Genomic DNA, 18,686 nt, shown 5'->3' on the forward strand with positions numbered 1-18,686 from the left:
AATGGGTGTAGGACACAATACAAACCGTTTGGGAGGGGGGACTTCACACAGGTCCCATCCCTAAAACAAGTCTGCCCCGCTTTATTTCCCTCAACGGGATTTTTTGAAAATCACTAAGCCAGCAATCCTTTTGCAAAATCCCGGGTTGGAGTTGCTCCCGCATGAATGGCCAGCAGGAGGCACTCTTCCACGTTGCCATCCACAGTCAAGAAGAATCCACCTGTCATTGCCTTGCCATTGAAGAGAGGGCCCTTTTTCTTTTGGTGTGTTTCACATACACAGCTACGCAGGTGCAGCAGATCATAATGTGTGACAATCGGCATGGCTACGGGGTGGGGTGGGAGTCATTTCTTCATGCCTGTGTAGCTACGCATGTGTTGTAGAATTTTTTTAAAAAGAGAAGAATCTCCATGTGAAAATGCAGAAGCAACCCGGATTGCTTCCATGGGCTGCCTGCCTGGCACACATGTGAACAGGGAAAAGGACTACAACCCAGTTATTCATCAGTTGTGTGGAATTGACCTGTGAAGTTCTAAACACTGGGAACTGTGTCTCCACCTCATTTTTAATTATTAACCTGGATGGGTTTCCCTTAGCCTTTGACAGGTAACGTTTTCATCTGTCTTTCTCTATTACTCTATTGTCTTTCTCTATAATATTTTTTATTTAAAAAAACACCCTTCCAAGAAATTTAGGGAGGAATCCAAAGTCCGTTCCCCCCTCCACCCGCATTTGTCCTCACAACAACCCGACCCAGAGAAGTTGACAACAGAATGAGAATTCAGGTCGTACATCTGACATCTTTTACAATTCGCAATTAATCAGTCTTCGTACAGAAACAATGTACAAATTATACGGCACCGAGGAACCAATCAGTGAAAGGCATTTCTCTAGTCAGCCCAAGTTTGGCAAATCGCTTTCCAGCGACTGGGAGTGGGAGGCTGTTCCAATCCTCCCCCCGCCCCCCCGCCCCCCCGCGCGCCGCTTCTCCACGTGGGCTCCATCGGGAGGGCAACAAAGCTGGTTTCGCTCATGTTTACAAGTAGTCGGTCTGGGAAAAGAATAAAAGTTGGGGCGGAGTGCAAATTCGTTTTGGAAGGAGGCGCCCAGGATTGGCGGGTGGTTTACAGGACAAGGCTGCCTCATCTTTGTTTAATGCCATAAGAATAGTTTGAGGAAAACGTTTGGAGTCCAGTTTATTCTCCTGTTTATCATAGCCATTTGATGGGAGGATGGCGCATGGCTTTTCAGTTTGAGACTGGTTCGTCGAAGAACGGGCGCGTGCCGCGCTTGACAGAATCCAGGCAAATATCTGTATCCATACGTATATATTTTGCATGTACGTTAACTGCTGCGACATTTCTGTAAGTACTGGTGGTCGCTGGAGCGCCTATCCGTCAGCATCACAAGAGTTCGTAGCTTCTGAGGGAAATAAGCTCGGGGTTGTGCTGTGAAATAGCTAAAGTTTGCAAACAGGAACTTAATTTATTTGGGGGGGTGGCCGAGGCGGGGGGTGGGGTGGCTAGCTGCAGCTTTTGCATGTCGCCTTGTGTGGGCTTGCGTCTGTATGTTTTGTCCAATACTAATTTCCAAAATCGTATAGCAAGCAACAGGTTTCACTCATTGAATTGTTGAATGCTCAGTGCTTTAAATACCCCGCTTGAGAAACGCGAACCTGAAGCTTCCGTAACCCACATTCCTCCTGGAAAGAACTGCATGCTATTTAATGATCAGCTGGACGGAAGCTTGAGAGAGCAAGTTTTCATTGAAAATGTTTTGAGGTATAACGGATTTCTAGGAAGGTTCTGTTCTAATTAGTTGGAGACTTTCATCACGAAGGAATGAAGGAGTTTTAAACCATCTCAAGTAGCCCCCCCCTTTCTTTCTGATGTTGTAGTTGAATCTACATCATGTGAGGTAGAGCCATACTAAATAGTTATTTTCTGACTTATTTTAGTCTATATGTGAAGACCAGCTTGCACCTAAGTGGTTTCATACTTTGTTGTAAATAGATATGTGAGACAACTTTCATTTTTTAAAAAATAGGAAAACAATTATCTTGAATTTCAGATGTGTCAGGGCAATATAGATTTTTAAGGAAGTTCATTTGGCAAAATGTACCTGTTTGCTGTAGTAATCTTGAAACTGGAGCTGTGTGCCTGATGGCACACATATTTTCCCCACATGGATGTACATATAAACTGTGTATTCTGTCATATGGGAAGGGCCCATTTGGACATGGGTGTACAGTTTTATAGAAGTGGGTATGTGTTCTGTCTCCCAAACTTGCACTGCTGGCAGAGTAGAGTGGCATCATCTTCACATGTGATAGTTGATGTCTCCCATCACCACTCTTTTAGGGAAAATATGACATGTGAGGCTGAGACAGATCTGAAATAAGTGTTATCATATATTTTATTCAGAATGAAGTGGAAGATGTGGGCAGTGAAATGCTTTGAGCTACTTTGAGCTACGGTGCTTCATGTAATTCTAGAACAACTGGCTTAAAACTACACAAAGCTCTTTATTTTGTTATGAAGTGGAGCTTATTTTAATGGGGGACGGGTGGGGAGAAGGGTGTGGAGCTTGATCAAACAGTGGGGTTCCCTACCTGCATTTTGAACTGGTACAGTTTAGAATTCCATCTTCTTATGAAGATGGTGATTTTTCTGGCTGAGGAGGAAGGGAGGCATTTTGCTTTTCCAGGAGCTCTGGGGAAATTCCTTTGTTAATCCCCTCCCCACCCCTAGCTGGTTGCTCTGAAGCTACACAAAAAGATTATCATCTTATCTGATTAAAACAACTCCAGCTCTAATGAAGACGTTGAGTCTGTCCTGGGGGAACTGGCTGTAAACACCTGTCTCCCATTGAAAGAGTAGGCAAACCTCTGGCTGAAGTTACTGGAATTGCAAAAAGCTGACAGACGGTATTTAGTCTGTTCCTCAACATAAGCTCTTATCTGTCTGATGATCAGTCTCTAATAATAGGGGTTTGGTGATAGTTTTATCTGTGGGCTAATATATTTCTCTTGAGGGCTTCCCACCCCAATATGCAACATTAACATTCATTCTGTTAACTCTCAGCGATTCTCATTTTGCCTATGAGGTTAAAATTAACCAATAGCTCTGCAATGACAGTACAATAAAGTTTAAGGTAGGTCAGAATTATTAGGTGCTTCCTACTTCTCTGATTAGTGAGAATTTCTGGGGCTGAGTTTACTTGGTTTGTCTTCCTTTAAAGATAACACTCAAGGTGTGGGATATTTGTAATGTTTACTTTAGGTACAGCACAAATGGGAGCAACACAGTATATATATCTAAGAGTGTAAAGGAAATTAATAGTTGCAGGCCCACAAAAGATCAGATAAGAAATGAGGAAGCAGGTCATAAGACAATGAAGCAAGCAAGACACGGGGAATAACAAGAGAAATAACAAAGCCTGTGTTGAGGCTTAATATCTATTAAATTTCAGCAGTTAATGCACATAAGTATGTATGCTTACATCACCGTGAAAATGATATTTTGCACAACCAAATTTGTTTGTATTAACATAAAAAGGATATTTTACACAACCCAACTTGTTTCAATCAGTATAGGTAACAATGCAAAGAGTCTATATGTGTTTATATTAGCATGACTGTGTACTTGTCACAATGAAATTAGCATCCATGTATATAGGCAAACATTAGCCTTATATCCAATATATACAGGCAATAGGCAAACAAACAGAAAGCTAACTATACACTATTTCATAAGATTCATCAGTATTTGCCAACAAAAATGCCAAAAACAGTTTCTGATGTGGAGATAGAGAGGTGTGCTTGCTTGCATGAGATAATCCTCTTCCTAAATGCAGTGCATGCCTCCTTCCTCCTACTTATGTAAGCATAAGTACTTATTGATTGATGATTGATAAGTACTTATTGATTGTCGAAATTTTGTAGATATTAAGTCTCAGCACAGGTTTTGTTATTTCTCACAGCACCAACGCAAGCAAGTGAGAAATCTTGAGGGCTACAGATCCTCTGCCCCACAGCGATTGATTGATTTATTGATTTGATTTGATTTGATTCCTAGCAGAGAAATACTGTTGCACAGAGATTAGTCAGAATGTCATTTGCCTTCTCTTCTCCCATCAAGCTGCTGTTTCTTCACATACACCTTTCCCCCTTACACAGCTGGGTGAGGCCACCTGACGAGTATTTAGAAAGAGCCATTAGAGAATCATCTCTGATAATTATTCTGCTTGAGGAAACATTCATAAACATTAAGAAAATTTTATATTTTTTGTTATAGAATACGGTCCTTGTAGACTGAATCTATTCACAGGGATCAGACACCAGTTCAACAGCCTTATTTTTTATCTACACTGTATAAAAGAGATTTGTGCAGGAGAATGATCCTGAGAGCTGGTTACAGGGATGTAGGTAAGGGGGGGTTCTTGGGTTCAACCCCCCTATTGCATGTCCGAAGCTCCGCCCCCCAGTTTGTGGGTTTTTGCATTTTAAAGTGGTTTTTTGTTTTTGGCCTGCAGGGGACACAGTTTTTAAGCTAAAGGCACCACAATTTCAGGCTATCGTCAGGTGACACTCCTGATGATACCAGCCAAGTTTGGTGAAGTTTCGTTCAGGTGGTCCATAGTTATGGACCCCCAAAAGGGGTGCCCCCATCCCCCATTGTTTCCAATGGGAGCTAATAGTAGATGGGGCTACCCTTTTGCGGGTCCATATCTTTGAATCTCCTAAATCAAACTTCACTAAACCTAGGTGGTATCATCAGGATAGTTTGCTACTGATACCACCCAGGTTTGGTGAAGGTTGGTTCAGGGGGTCCAAAGTTACGGACTCCCAAAGGGTGTGCCTCCATCCCCCATTGTTTCCAATGGGAGCTAATAGGAGATGGGGCTACACCTTTGAGAGTCCATAACTTTGGACCCCCTGAAACAAACTTCATCAAACCTGGGTGGTATCAACAGGAGAGTCTCCTAAAGATACCCTGAAAGTTTGGTACTACTAGCTTAACAATTGTACCCCTGACAGCAGGCACTCCCCAAATTTCCCCAGATTCTCTTTTTAAATCCACCCCCTTCGGCATGGATTTAAAGTGAGAATCTGAGGTCCCCAGTTCAAATGTTGAAAGTGATGCTGTTTCAGGGTGGGGGAGAATCCACCCCAAAACACCATCACTTTCAATGTTATTTTTACCGGGAACCCCAGATTCTCCCTTTAAAATGGATTTAAAAGAGAATCAGGGCTCGCTAATTTAAACACGTTGAGAGTGATGCTGTTTGGGGGTGGATTCCAGCATCACAGCAGCCGCCCATATAGTACAGTTTGAATGGGACCCATTTTCTAACTGAAGCCCCAGGCATGTTAACATAAGTTTACAGAAACAACCTGAAGCCTAAGGAGCTACTGGCTTGTTCTATACCTAAGGTTGCCAACCTCCAGGTGGGGCCTAGCGATCTCCTGGAATTACAACTGATCTCTAGACAACAGAGGTCCATTCCCCTAGTGGAGGTGGCTACTCTGAAAGAGAGACATTTTCCCATTATAACTCACTGAGGTCCCCCCCCCTCCCTAAATCCTGCCCTCCCAGGCTCTACCCCCATAATCTCAATCAATTTCCCAACCTCCAGCTGGCAATGCTGTCTACACCTGGCTCTGGAACCCTGGAATCTATATGCACACGCTACAAAGTGAGGTGATTTTTTCTGGGGAGTAGTTCACAGTCTTAGTGACTTTGTTGGAAAGTTAAGGGCATGAAAGCTTCCACTATGTACAGTATTTTACTTAGACAGATGCACAGATTCCTACAGTGTCAGTTGTACAAAACAGAATGTAATGACTCACTCCTTCTGGATGATAGTGTATGTGGAGGGACAATTTTTATAATAATCTCCTCTATCCTTATAATTATAGACATCACCTGTACACCTAATACTCAACTATCTGTACTTTATTCAAAGACTGGGGTCATAAACAAACAAGACAGGTTTTTCCACAAACCTGAGAAAATCCCCAGGTTTGCAGAAAAATCTGAAATCAAACAAACATATATTGAGGGGTTAAAAAACCTCAAAAATGATAGAAGCAGTACCTGTACCTTTAAGAAATGCATGCTGTCACTGGTGCCCTCAGCATGGCATAGTGATTAAGAGCAACAGACTCTAATCTGGAGAGCCAGGTTTGATTCCCCACTCCTCCATATGAACTGCAGACTCTAATCTGGTCAATTAGGTTTGTTATTTTCATTCTTCAACAAAAAGCTGCTGAGTGACCTTGGGATGGTCACAGTTCTTTCAGAACTCTCTCAACCTCACCTACCTCACAATCAAAATCTACTGATAAAATCTACTATCAAAATCATTATGCAGTAGCTTCATTTTTACGTTCACAAAAAAAAAGGCTGTGTGCGCTCTGCGCACAACCCACTGTGCTCTGATTGGCTGGAAGGTTCGAAGGGCGGGAAGAATAAGCCATGTCTGTCCCGTTTCTCCCCACCAATCCAGCTTCAAAGTGTGATTGGGAAAAAAGGTGCACTTTAATGCAGGTTCTGAAAAAAACGTGGGATAAGGCGGGGAGCACGTGCCAGAACCAGGATGAATCCGTGTTTGGCGCTTCAGTGGTGGGGAGTTCTTGCTGAAACTGTGTTTTTTGGCTGTGTGGAATCGACCAGGAAATGTGGGGCTGTAAGGAGGAGAGGAAGAAGAGACAATGTGGAGAAGAGCATATAGGGAAAAAATTATGTGACACCTTTCCAAGTTCTTTTGAGTTCCTTGCTTGTATCCTTGCCTACTTGTGCATCATGTAGCCTTCTTGCATTTTTCTCATTACATACAGGCACCTGGGGATGCCAAGGAAAGTTTTTTGGACTGATGTGGTATTTTGTTCCTTGACTTTCAAAAAGGTGTGTTCAGAGGTAAAATAGATTATGAATTGTCATCTGCACATCATATCAGAAGCTCATTTTCCCACTACATTCACAGTCATGTGAAGAGTTTAGAAAGCCTTCATAAATTGTACAAGAATGGCCAGACACAGAAGAGGCTAAAACTGCTTTCTAATTCTTCTCCCTGGCAGGACAGAGCAGCCTGAATGCGGGGATATCTCATTTGGGGCGGTCAAACACTTATTTCAGAGTACTGAGCTTTTTAAGTATTGTCGGTATTTGTGGTTTCAGGATCTACAAAAAAGGAATTGGGAACCAACTTCTGCCTTCAGACAGAGACAGGAAGAAGGAGCTTTGACTCTTCTCATAACCAGATCTTACCCCTGAGCCCCTGCTACTGCCATGTGTTTACTGGAGCCGCATGTGCCATTTGGATGTGCTTGCCTACAGTTCCTTTGGCAGAAACACCCAAACCAGATCCATCTGGGCTGATCAGTAACCATTCTTATAACTGCAGTTATTTTGATCCCAAGCTCATAAACCAGATTTATGTTGCCTTAACAAGCCTTTTTAAAATCATATCAATATTCATGATCTATACCAATATAACCCAATAAAATAAATAAACATTTACTGGAAAACAATTGCACCCAGGCATTTCACAGAAAGAAACTAATGAATTATGAGAACCAATTGATCTGACATTATTCCAGTTTATTATGCTTCAGGGTAAATGGTAGCCACAGGGAAAGGTGAAGCAATTCATCCGTTGTTCTGCAGGTGAAACATTTGTATAAATATGAGTGTTTAAATTGATGCTTTCTTGGTAAATATATACCACACAGCGCTTAAATTAGGAGTAGGTACCTTCCATGACCCACAGTGGAAGTATATTAAGGATGAATGGAATAGAAACTATATACTGTAGGATGGTATATTGCCATGGTGGTGAATCTTTGGCACTCCAGATGTTATGGACTACAATTCCCATCAGCCCCTGCCAGCATGGCCAATTCTGTGTGTCGGTTTTCTGTATACTGTGTGGCCCAATTGGTGGTTGGGTTTCCGAAAGACCAAGACATCTAAAAAAGGCAGTTTCCCTTCTTTTTCAGTTTCCATAGTAAATTGTATGTTTGGGTGGATGCTGTTAAGGCGGTTCAGAAAATTCAGCAGTTCCTCCTCCTCATGGCTCCAGATTGTAAAAGTGTCATCCACAAATCGGAACCAAATTGCAGGTTTCCTAGGTGCTGTTTTGAGGGCTTCTTTCTCAAAATGTACCATGTAAAAATTGGCTATCACTGGGCTGAGGGGGCTTCCCATGGCCACCCCATCGGTCTGCTCATAATAATCATTGTCCCATTGGAAGTAGCTGGTTGTTAGGCAGTGTTGAAATAAAGCTGTGATGTCAACTGGAAACTTATGGCCGATGAGTGCAAGTGTGTCTTTCACTGGAACTTTGGTGAACAGTGAGACAAGATCAAAAAGTCTGTCGCTAGGGTTGAGATGGAGATTGCTAATTTTCTCGATGAAGTGGGCTGAGTCTTTAACATAATGTGCTGTGTGTCCAATGTGGCTTTGTAACTGTGAAGTCAAGAATTTTGCCAGTTCATATGTGGGGGAACCAATTGCACTCACAATAGGTCTGAGTGGGATGGATTCCTTGTGGATTTTGGGGAGTCCATATAACTGGGGTGGAAGAGCTTCTGACTTGCAGAGTCGTTGGCATGTGTCTGGTTGAATGGAGGACCTCTTAATCAATGTGATGGTTTGGCGAGTGATTTTCTTGGTTGGGTCTTGTTTCAGTTTTTAGTATGTTGTGGGATCCAGGAGTTCTCTGATTTTTTTTCTTTATATTGTTCAGTCTTCATGATTATTGTTGCATTTCCTTTGTCTGCTGGAAGTATGATGATTTCTGGATCTGAGCTGAGATTCTTAATAGCATTTCTTTCCTTTCGTGTAATATTACTGGGGGGAAGTTTTGCTTTTCGCAATATTCTTGCTGTTTCTCCTCTTAATTCATTTGCTTGCTCTTCTGGAAGATGCTGTATGGCTGATTCTACGTTGGCAATGATGTCTTCCATGGGAATTCTGGTGGGAGTAATAGCAAAAATGCCTCCCTTGGCCAGGATGGATGTTTCATCACTGGAAAGATGCCTTTCAGTCAAATTTATAATGATTCTTGAAGTGTCCAATGAAGGTTTCTGTTGGTGCTGATGGTTTTGGATTTTGCTGAATTTCTGCTTCTGTCTTTTTGTGTGACTGGCATTGTCTTTCTCCATTTTTCTGTAGGTGAGGTTGTCAATTTTGTTCCAGTCCTGGCTTCTCATTTTTTGACTGATGTGGATGTGGAGAAGTAGTAACACCTTGTCTATGGCTGCAAGTTCTTTGCGGGTGGTGTGAATTCTCTCACGTACTAATGCACATTCCAGGCGGTCATATATACGGTTAGCCTGTGGGGATTTGAAAGTCCTTTTTGCTTTGAGAAAGGCTGGAATAGTCTGGAATAGAAGGCATGGTTGTTTCCCTTGCAGATGGGCTGTTGCGGAACAGAACTGTGGTTCCAACTGTCACATGTGTGGCATGTACACAATAACGGGCACAGTTGTGACATGTACACAACAGGAGGTGTGGAAACAGTATGGAAACCTGGTCGCACGCGAATGCGACGTTGTGTGAAAATTTCAAAGCAATCAGTCCAGTAGTTTGGGAGATTACCTGTCAGCAGAAAAACGCACTGATAGATTTTAATATATATATAGATTTACATTAACAGGAATGCTATTTTTGCTGGCTTTCGTGCTATTGTATTTTAATATATACTGCCTTCATATTAGTGTTATGAAATCATGCAGGCCGGAAATTTCTTCTTTTTTAAAAAAATCTTGATTCTAATAAGAGTTTAGAAGCAGGTTTTATGGGAACTGCATTTAGCCTGAAGCTCTTTTCCTTCTAGGTGAAGAATATTCTGTTTCAAAACCTTTCAAGGACACTCTGCTGCAATATCTATGCTCTTCTTTGATGACTGACCCCATCATATGTGTGTATTTACAGCCTGCCAGAAGGAATATTTCCATTTGTGCATAGACTTGGTAGAGATATGTAAATATAACCAAGTTGAACAACTAAGGTATATTAGAATACTCAGTAAAACAACCAGTTTCCTCAGCATTAAACTTACATCCTCTTACAGTAATCATTTAGAAAGAACTTGTCAGTCTGTCTTTGACTCTTCTGTTATCTACCTCTGAAGTTAACTACTTGATTAATAACCTTATTGTGTTGACTACTAGTAGTTACCTAGAGACTCCAGAGGCTACACAACATTGACTTCCTAATACATCATTTCAGAATCACTGACATAATGCATGCAGGCTTTAGCTGGCAACCATGTATGCCCTTCTTATCTGGAGACCAAGTGACATCCATCAGTGCTATCTGAGCAGTGTCTGTTTTCTGACCTGACCTGACCTGTGCCTTTGTGGAGAACATTCCTCTAACAATCTAGAGCTCACATTGATGGCATGTTAGCTATGCTCAAAGGTTATGAGTTTGTTAGTCCTCACACTTTTACACTGTAAAAACAGCAGACGTTTGACATGCTGTATGAGACCAATACCATTCCGTAAATTATTGGTCTTCTTAATTTCAGTCTTTTCATTTTGTCAGCTGGGGTCAGACCAACTCACTGGCTATGTCTGTAGATGTTTTAAAAGGTATTTATTAATTTATTTAGATATTTATGTACTGCTTTCTCTTCAGTGGAACCCAAAGTGATTTACAACATTGATCTTCCCTCCATTTTATCTTCACAACAGCAACCCTGTGAGGTAGGTTAGGTGAAGAGTAACTGACCCAATGTCATCTGAGTGGGGATTTGGACCTGGGTTCTCCTGATGCTCTAACCACAGCACCACTGTGATCATTTCAGAGTTAGAAGCCTCTAGTGTGACCCAATGTCTGAACTGGTGATATGCAGGGTGAAGGGATTAGATGATGTGTTGTACGTTCTGTGTACAAAGCTCCTAAGATTTTTTAAAGTTAATTTATTTCATGCATGGGTTCCTGATTGGAAAGAAGACCACAGTGCAATAGTTTATGGCCCCCAAATCTACATAAAATTGAGGTTATGATGATAGAAAGATCTGGGTGTCTAAGGCTAACGCCATACACTGAGAGGAGATTGTCTGTGAAAAGTATAATACGAGTTTTTCACACAATGCTAAACTACAATCTGGAGCTCATATACTTGGCATTTGTGACAACTATCCATTTGGAATATTACTTTGTGGAAATTTTGAAGCCAAGATTGGTAGTTTCTGCTCTCAAGTGTAGCCTCAGCATCAGTATTTGCCTTTGCCATCAATTATCTTCTGTTTTTTATCTTGTGTTATGCTGCTTTGACCTAAAATTAAATTCATGGTCTGTAAAATGAATGAATAGAGATAGTAGTAATTTTAAGAAAGTTTATCTGGATGGCAATAAAGTCCTAACAGACTATGCATTGGTGCAGCCTTTAAAATGGTAAATTACAGGGGAATAACTGTAGTGCTTCTGTACACCCTAGATTAAAAATTAACATTTCTCTGACTAGGGATTTGGTGTCTTATGCAGACATTGGGAACAAGCCCATTGAATTCTGAGTAAGCATGTTTAGTTTCTGATTGCATATTTGTTAGAGAAGCCCTCCTACCTCCCCTCCACCCCCAACAGCCAACCTGGGCCCATAGAACAGCTGATCTGCAGGCCCAGTAATGCCCTCCCATCTTCCCCCTGCCCCCAGAAACCCCCTCCAACATCCAGCCTGGGTCTGTGGAACAGCTGCTCTGTGGACCCTGCAAAGACCTCCTGCCTCCCCCACCCCCAACATCTAGCCTGGACCTGCAGAACAGCTGCTCTGTGGGCCCTGCAAGGACCATCCACCTTCCCCTCCACGCCAAACACCCAGCTTCGGACTGTGGAACAGCTGCTCCATGGGCCATACAAAGCCCTCCCACCTTCCCAATGCTCACCTTCCAACCCTCCCCCACCTCAAGCCTCACCTTGCCACCCTCCCCCCACCAGAATCCTCACCTTTTTGACCTCCCCCTCCCAAAGCCTCTCCATTCCACCCTCCCCAAACTGCTACCACAAGCCTCACCTTTCAACCCTCCCACCACCCCAAGCCACTCCTCTTCACCCTTTGCCTATCCTCACTTCCCACCTACCCCAAGCCATACCTGTCCAACCTCTCCCACCCCCAAGCTACCGATTGAGAACCAGGTTGGTGCTCAGTGTTGAGCTGGGAGCAAGGGGGGTGGCTACAGCCCCAGTAAAGCCCATTGCAGGAGGAGATGCTTCCTCTTTCACCCTTTGCTAGAACCCATTGCATCTCCCTTGCAATGAGCTTCGCTGCTAGTAGATATGAATAAAATATTAGGAGCACAGACTACTAAACTATAGCCATACAGCTCAGAAAACCCACAAGAGTCAATTAGTTAGTCTCTTTATTATTTTGTCTTTTTAGGCATAGGTTTTTCTCTTAGTTTTTTTTTTAATGATAACTGTTGTGGAGTAAGTGGGAACTTGTTTTTGTGAATGATGATATTTTTGCTCAGTATACATTTTAGAAACATGTTTGCTATTCTACTAAAGCACAGAACATTTCTGGCCAGAAGCTTTAAATGTACCGTAGCACATAAAATGCCATTCCAGTGTTATATATTAATCACTTGTTTCCTGTCAGTCACAGTCATTATGGAAGCTTCATCATCTAACAATTCTCGAATAAACAAGTACAAATGTACTTTCTTATACTAGGAAGTCATTTGCCTGTCCGGATGGAAATCCAGAAGTGCTAGTTCAAATGCTAGTTTAATACTATTTGTTATAAACTGTATGTTTCTTTTCTGCATTTAGCTGCAAACAAATGATATGGGAGAGAAATTAATAAAGTGCTATATTTCCCTACATTCATGACACTTGGAAAAAAAACAAAGGATCTGGTACTCTCAGTATTTTTTTCTTTTGTTCCTTTGTTTTCAAGCTAATTAATTACTTCCTGTTTGGGGGAGGGGACGGAGCTGCACTGCCAGTTCTCTACTGGCAGTCATGAATCAGAGGTTAATTATCAAGCTTTGTTCCCTATTCAGTCATCCAAAGTGGCTGGTCATTTGTTTTTATAATTTTATCATAGTCGAACGTAATAGTGCACACACCAATTAGAAATAACATTTAGAAGGGCACTGGTGCTGGCAAACTACAAAGTGCAAAGGGAAGGCTTAACATGACTTAATAGTTCACAATTGACTCACAGATTCCAATTAGGGTTGCCAATTCTGGGTTGGGAAATTCCTGGAAATTTAGGGGTAGAGCTTTGGGGAGGGGGTTGGGATATGGAATGGAGTAGCCTTAATGGGGTGTAGTGTCTTGGACTTCACCCTCCAGTTTCTTCAGGAGAACGGGTATCTGTCTTCTGGAGATCAGTTGTAGTTCCTGGAGATTTCCAGGCTCCACCTAGACTCCAGGTTGACAACCCTGATTCCAATAGCCTGTATTAGAACAGGAAGTAATTATGTGTGGAACCACTGATCATTTAAAAGATCAGTAGCCCTGGGGAGTGTCATTTGTGCTAAGACTGTTTGATGAGACAGGCTGGCCTTGTAATGGTTCTATTAAGTATTTAAAAATGGCCACAAATTAGGTCTTAAAAAGATGCCTGTTCTGACTTCATAGTTTCAGGAATATCCTCAAAAAACTGGAATGTATCTCCCTGCTACTGGTCCTTACCAACAGGTATTCACAGGTGTACCAGCTCTGAACATGGAATCTCAATTCAGCCATCCTGTTTAATAGGACCATTCGTGGTGATCCTTCACCATTTTGGCTAATCGTCCTTTCAAAGGTAGAAGTGATTATCACATCCTGTGGCAGCAAGTTTCACAGCTTAATTATGCAGTGGGTGAAGAAATATTTTCTTTTATATCGCCATTAAATTTCAGTGAGTGCCTGTGAAGTATAGCATTTTGAGAGAGGAAGAAAACATTTGCCCTGTTGATATTTCTCCAACCATACATACCTCTATCACGTTCTCACTTACTCTTGTTTTCTAAACTAAAGAGCTCCAAAATCTTTAGCCTTTTTCCTAAGAGAAGGTTTTATAATCCCCTAAACATAGGGTAACCACATTTTTTACGTTACTTTATTTACTTATGTCCCACCCTAACCCAGTCAAAAGACGGGCTCAGGGCAACTTACATAAAACTATATAATACAATAAAGTTCAGCCCAATAACAGTTAAAACCCAACTCGTAATGTAAATTTTAAAAAACTTTGGTGCCAGTGAAATTCCAAGCAAGTTTCCAACGGAAAGAGAATAAAAGCTGCTCTTCAGCGGGACTTGTTCCTCTGTGTGCTTTATAATAATTTCCTCTCAGGCCTTATCTAGATTAAAGGCAAGGGCTTGCACATGATGAGTCTTTGGGATGCGTAGGGCTCCTACTTGTTTCTTCCACTGATTAAAGACTGTTGTATTGCATCAGGGCAACTTCTGAAAACATGAATTTGGAAGTAGCTTGCAGAAGCTCAGAAACCCCACTAAATGTACAAAACTGCAGTCAATTGTACCCACGCTTATGTGTCAAATCTATGTTTTAATGTCAGTCATTGTTTTAACTGTGGAAATTACTTACTGTCTGTAGCAGCTCTACTCACTGGCAAAAGGGAGATATTTTTCCTAGCATAAAATGTTGAAATCCCTTGGTATATCTGTGTAATCATGCCATTTGGGTGTGGGTTATTTCAGGGAGTTGTTCAGGATAAATGCCTGCCTTGAGGATTATTGTGAAACATTCTAGGTTTTAATCATTCAATGAAAGATATTGAAAGATAGTTATGCTCAAAGTCTTTTATTGTTGGAAACAGGAAATATGTTTTGACAGCATGCTCTTCTGCTCTCTAAAGTGGCAGTGGTGGAAAGTGCTATCAAGGCACAAGTGACTTACAGCAACCCTGTAGGATCTCCAAGGCAAGAGATATTTGGAGGTGATGTCCCATTGTCTACTTCTGCATAGGGACTCTAAAATTCCTTGATGGCATCCCATCCAAATACTAAGCAGGACCAACCCTCTTTAGCCTTCGAAATGTGACGGAATCATGCTAGCCTGGGCCATCCAGATGGGGGCAAAAATGTGTCTAAGTCATACAAACACAGGAAGTTGCCTTATAATGAATCGGTCCATCAAAGTCAGTATTATCTACTTAGACTGAGAGCAGCTCTTCAGAGTCCCAGAAATAAACTTTTCTTATTGCCTACTATCTGATCCTTTGTACTGGAGATGCCAAGGATTGAACCTAGGAGTAAGCCAATGTGCTAAAGCAAATACTGGTCCGTTCCACACAGAACAAATAAGATGTCCTGAGGACCTTAAAAAAGGAGTCTTGGGAAGGAATTCCACACATCCCCAGAATGCCTTTTTTAAGATCAACTTTTTTTCCTTAAGGCATCTGCAAGATGTCCCCTGCCTGGCTGTGTGGAATGCTGCGCTCCAGAGGTATCTTATTTCCCCCCACCCACCCCCCGACAGTTTCACTCTTTGGTCAGTTTCACCCTCTGCTTGTGCCCAACATTTTGTGTGCGACTGAAGGGATTCTCCCTGTCACTGTTTGCTGAACGTAACCCCAGGACATTTGCTCTGCAGGATCTGATCTTGGACACCCTTTCAGCCCAGAAATACATAGCTGTACTCAGTTTGTTCTGCTGATTCCAGCAATATACAGTTTTTAAGGAGCTATTTCATAGCTATGCAAACACACAAAAGAGAATCTTAGCCACTCTGAGGACTGCTTTACCTTCCATTGAGAACCATTGGGTAAACCTGCCCTCTGCAGTCTGTCTTCATTTTTTTCTGTACAGTACAAAAAAAACTAAGATGATGCTTCTCAATGGGAGGTAAAGCAGTCCTCTGAGTGGCAGCCTTCAGCAAGTGGAGGCAGGGAGAATCCCTTCACCAACACAAGGTGAAACTGACCAGAGAGAGAAATGGTTGGGTGGGGAAAAGCCACTTTCCCTCTGTGATGTCTTTGCTGTCTGGAACCAAACCAGCAGCCTCCTGTTTTTAAAACATCCCTGGGATGTCTTATTTTGGGTGTGCAGAGTGAAAAGAAGCAGTCATCCCTTTTGAAGACATCCCACAATCATCTTTTTTGTGCTTTGTGAAACAGGCCACTGATACACAACCCCTCCTCTCTACAGTAGCTTCAATAAAATACATTTCAGAAAAAATGTGCTCTGATGTATAGAACTTGCAAAGGCTACTATGGCAAACAAGGAAACCAAGAATGGATTGTTGTATGTATGTCCCTCCCCGCCCTACTTCTGAATAAGATTAATATCTGTATTAACAGAATAATTACAATTTGCCAAAACTTTTCTGGAAATGAAATTTCCAGTAATTAAAAAAAAACAGTAACAAATGCCTTGCAGACAGGCTACTGACTTAAGCTTCCATTAATTCTTCTACAGTGTATTGGCTGGACTTTTAAGGTCTAATTGAGATTAAGCGGTCAGAATCTGTAATGAACAAAAAGGCAGCATATGGACATTCTGAAGCCATCTGTGGGTAAACATGCATGTGGCTTCTTTGTTTTCTCCAGGTTCATAAAGCCTGTTTTTAAAACATAATGCTGGTAAGGCTAAACAACTTATTCTCCTTTGCTCAGGCCTAATGCAAATACAGTTAGGATGCCAGTTTTAACACTTGCCTAGTTCAAACAATTCTTTGGCATTGGCTGCTTGCAATCCAGCTAATGTATTCATTTTTATATTCATGTTTATATTGTAGTCTTCAAGTTGCTCAGAGTCAGGACAGTGTGCTAGAGATACCTAATTTTGTCCTCCCAATAACTGCTGTAACGTTGATTAGGCTGATGACTTCTCTGAAGGCATCAAATAGCGGCAGTAATCAGGGATTTGTACCCAGTCTATGACCATGACACCACCTTGGTTCTACTGCTTAGATGCATTTCTGTGGGATGAAGTAAGGGGTTGTGCAAGACTTTGTCCACTGACCCCTTCTAGCCATGACTCCTTTGATGCTGAGTAAGCCAGTTTCTATCCCTTCCAGGGGTTAAGCACTCTAAGCTGGTTGTTACTAGCAATTTGTATGAAAAGTTATGATTTGGATCATTTTCTTGTGTTAATTTTGTTTGGGATCTTTAATATCTGTATTCCATATTGTTCAAAAATATTTTTTGCATACATCTTCAGTCATACAGTGATGATCCTTGTGCTGTGGTGGCAGCTACTGGTGAAACAACTTTTTAATAATTTGCACAGTGAATGAGATCTCCAGTTGCCAGCCACCACTTGGTGGTTGCCAGGAAAGGTGTCACTGGTCACAATGGTGGTGACCTCTGTTTTAAACAGCAATAGCAAGGGTAAATAAACCCTGTTCTTTTATTAGCAGAAATTTACTATGGCTTCCATGCTGCTTGATCATAAGAGTCAATTTGGAGAGAGGGGGAAGCACCCACAAGAAACCTTTCAAAATGATAGTTTGGTGTAATAGTTGATATTAGACTAGGTTCTGGGAAACCCAGGTTCAGGGGAATAGGGTGAGAAAATGGCACCCAAGGCAATAGCCCCACAGCCCCACCCCAAGGCCCTGCCTCCTCCCACTTACCAACAGCTTGGCTGGGCGGTGGGGAAGGGGTCATCCCCTGTGGCCCTGCCCCCTCCCACTTTTTTTGTAAATCGGGTAGCCCAATCCAGAGGGGGGTGCCAAATCCCCCTCTGAAGCCAGGGCACTCCTGCACCACCATGAGTGCCCATTACGCTGGTCCAGGAGGTAAATGTGCCAGCATAGGGGTAACTTACCTGGATGTCTGGGCACAATATAGCTCCCCAGAGCCCAATCCAGAAGTGTCTTCAGTTGTTCAGGTCTACCAGTGCAAAATGCTGTGCCAGTGTGGCTGGGGGGTGTTTCGGGGGCAGGGCTGACTTAATCAGTCTCCAAAGCCTGATCAGCCCCCATGGACCAGCAAAGCCACCAGCAGAGATATGCCACAAAAATTTCTGGTGGTTTTCATGGGAAAGCCCTTTGGAGGGGGCAGGGCAGTGCTTGAGTGGCACCATCCCTGCCCATTTGTCAGCTCTGGTTTGGACTGTTAGTCTTGTAGTTGTTTCAGAATTATACAGATAATCCCACATTTCGGAAGAAATGTTGTTTCCAGTTTGTGCAATCCTAATGTGCAGTGCTCTTAAGTCTGTGCATCTACTTGGTGGTCAGGGTGGCAGCCACAGGACAGTGCAAGCTGAATTGTAGCACTGTCTGGAAGGAGGAGACTTCCTATGTTTCTAGCCAGTGCTTTTTAAAAAACTTTTTTACAGTCTACCACATATGAAAAAACAATCCAACTTCTTGATATTTCCAACAACGACAATTGAAGTTTTTACTCATCTTCATGATATCTTTGGTGTCACATACCAGCTCTAAAACATTTTGTAACACTTCTCTTTTAATGTTTGACAGGTAGTAAATTTGATGTTTTTGGACCATGGAAACTCCTATTGTTGGAAAGATACTGCTTTTTGAAAGTTTTGCATTCATTTCACCATTCAATCTTTTCCTTGTCCCATTTCAGTATCATATTTATGCAGGATCTTGTATATCCTTCCCAGCAGATGTTGTTTTTGTGATATAAAGCTGTTTTTCAAACTCTGTCATGTCCCTTAATATTCTACCCTCTAATTTTAATTCCCTTCTAAGTCTTGAAATTAAATGGAAGTATGTCAACCATTGTATTTTCTTTTCTTCATC

General features: G+C 42.0%; 1 protein-coding gene across 4 annotated transcripts in view; it reads left to right on the plus strand.

Annotated features, from left to right (window-relative positions):
* Window positions 1-1,004: 1,004 nt before the first annotated feature.
* Window positions 1,005-18,686, plus strand: part of FRMD1 (FERM domain containing 1) — a 69,320-nt gene continuing 51,638 nt past the window's right edge. For 3 of the 4 annotated variants that reach the window (XM_048487158.1, XM_048487160.1, XM_048487161.1), the window contains exon 1: window positions 1,005-1,364. Coding sequence is in view for 1 of the 4 variants with exons in the window: in XM_048487161.1 (XP_048343118.1) it covers window positions 1,338-1,364 (27 nt within the window). In the remaining 3 variants the exon portion in view is untranslated. Of the gene's footprint in view, window positions 1,365-6,841; window positions 6,909-18,686 lie in introns of all 4 variants that reach the window. The other variant, XM_048487159.1, reaches the window with a different exon arrangement.

The sequence above is a fragment of the Sphaerodactylus townsendi genome, linkage group LG01, assembly GCF_021028975.2.
Source record: "Sphaerodactylus townsendi isolate TG3544 linkage group LG01, MPM_Stown_v2.3, whole genome shotgun sequence".
NCBI lineage: Eukaryota > Metazoa > Chordata > Lepidosauria > Squamata > Sphaerodactylidae > Sphaerodactylus > Sphaerodactylus townsendi.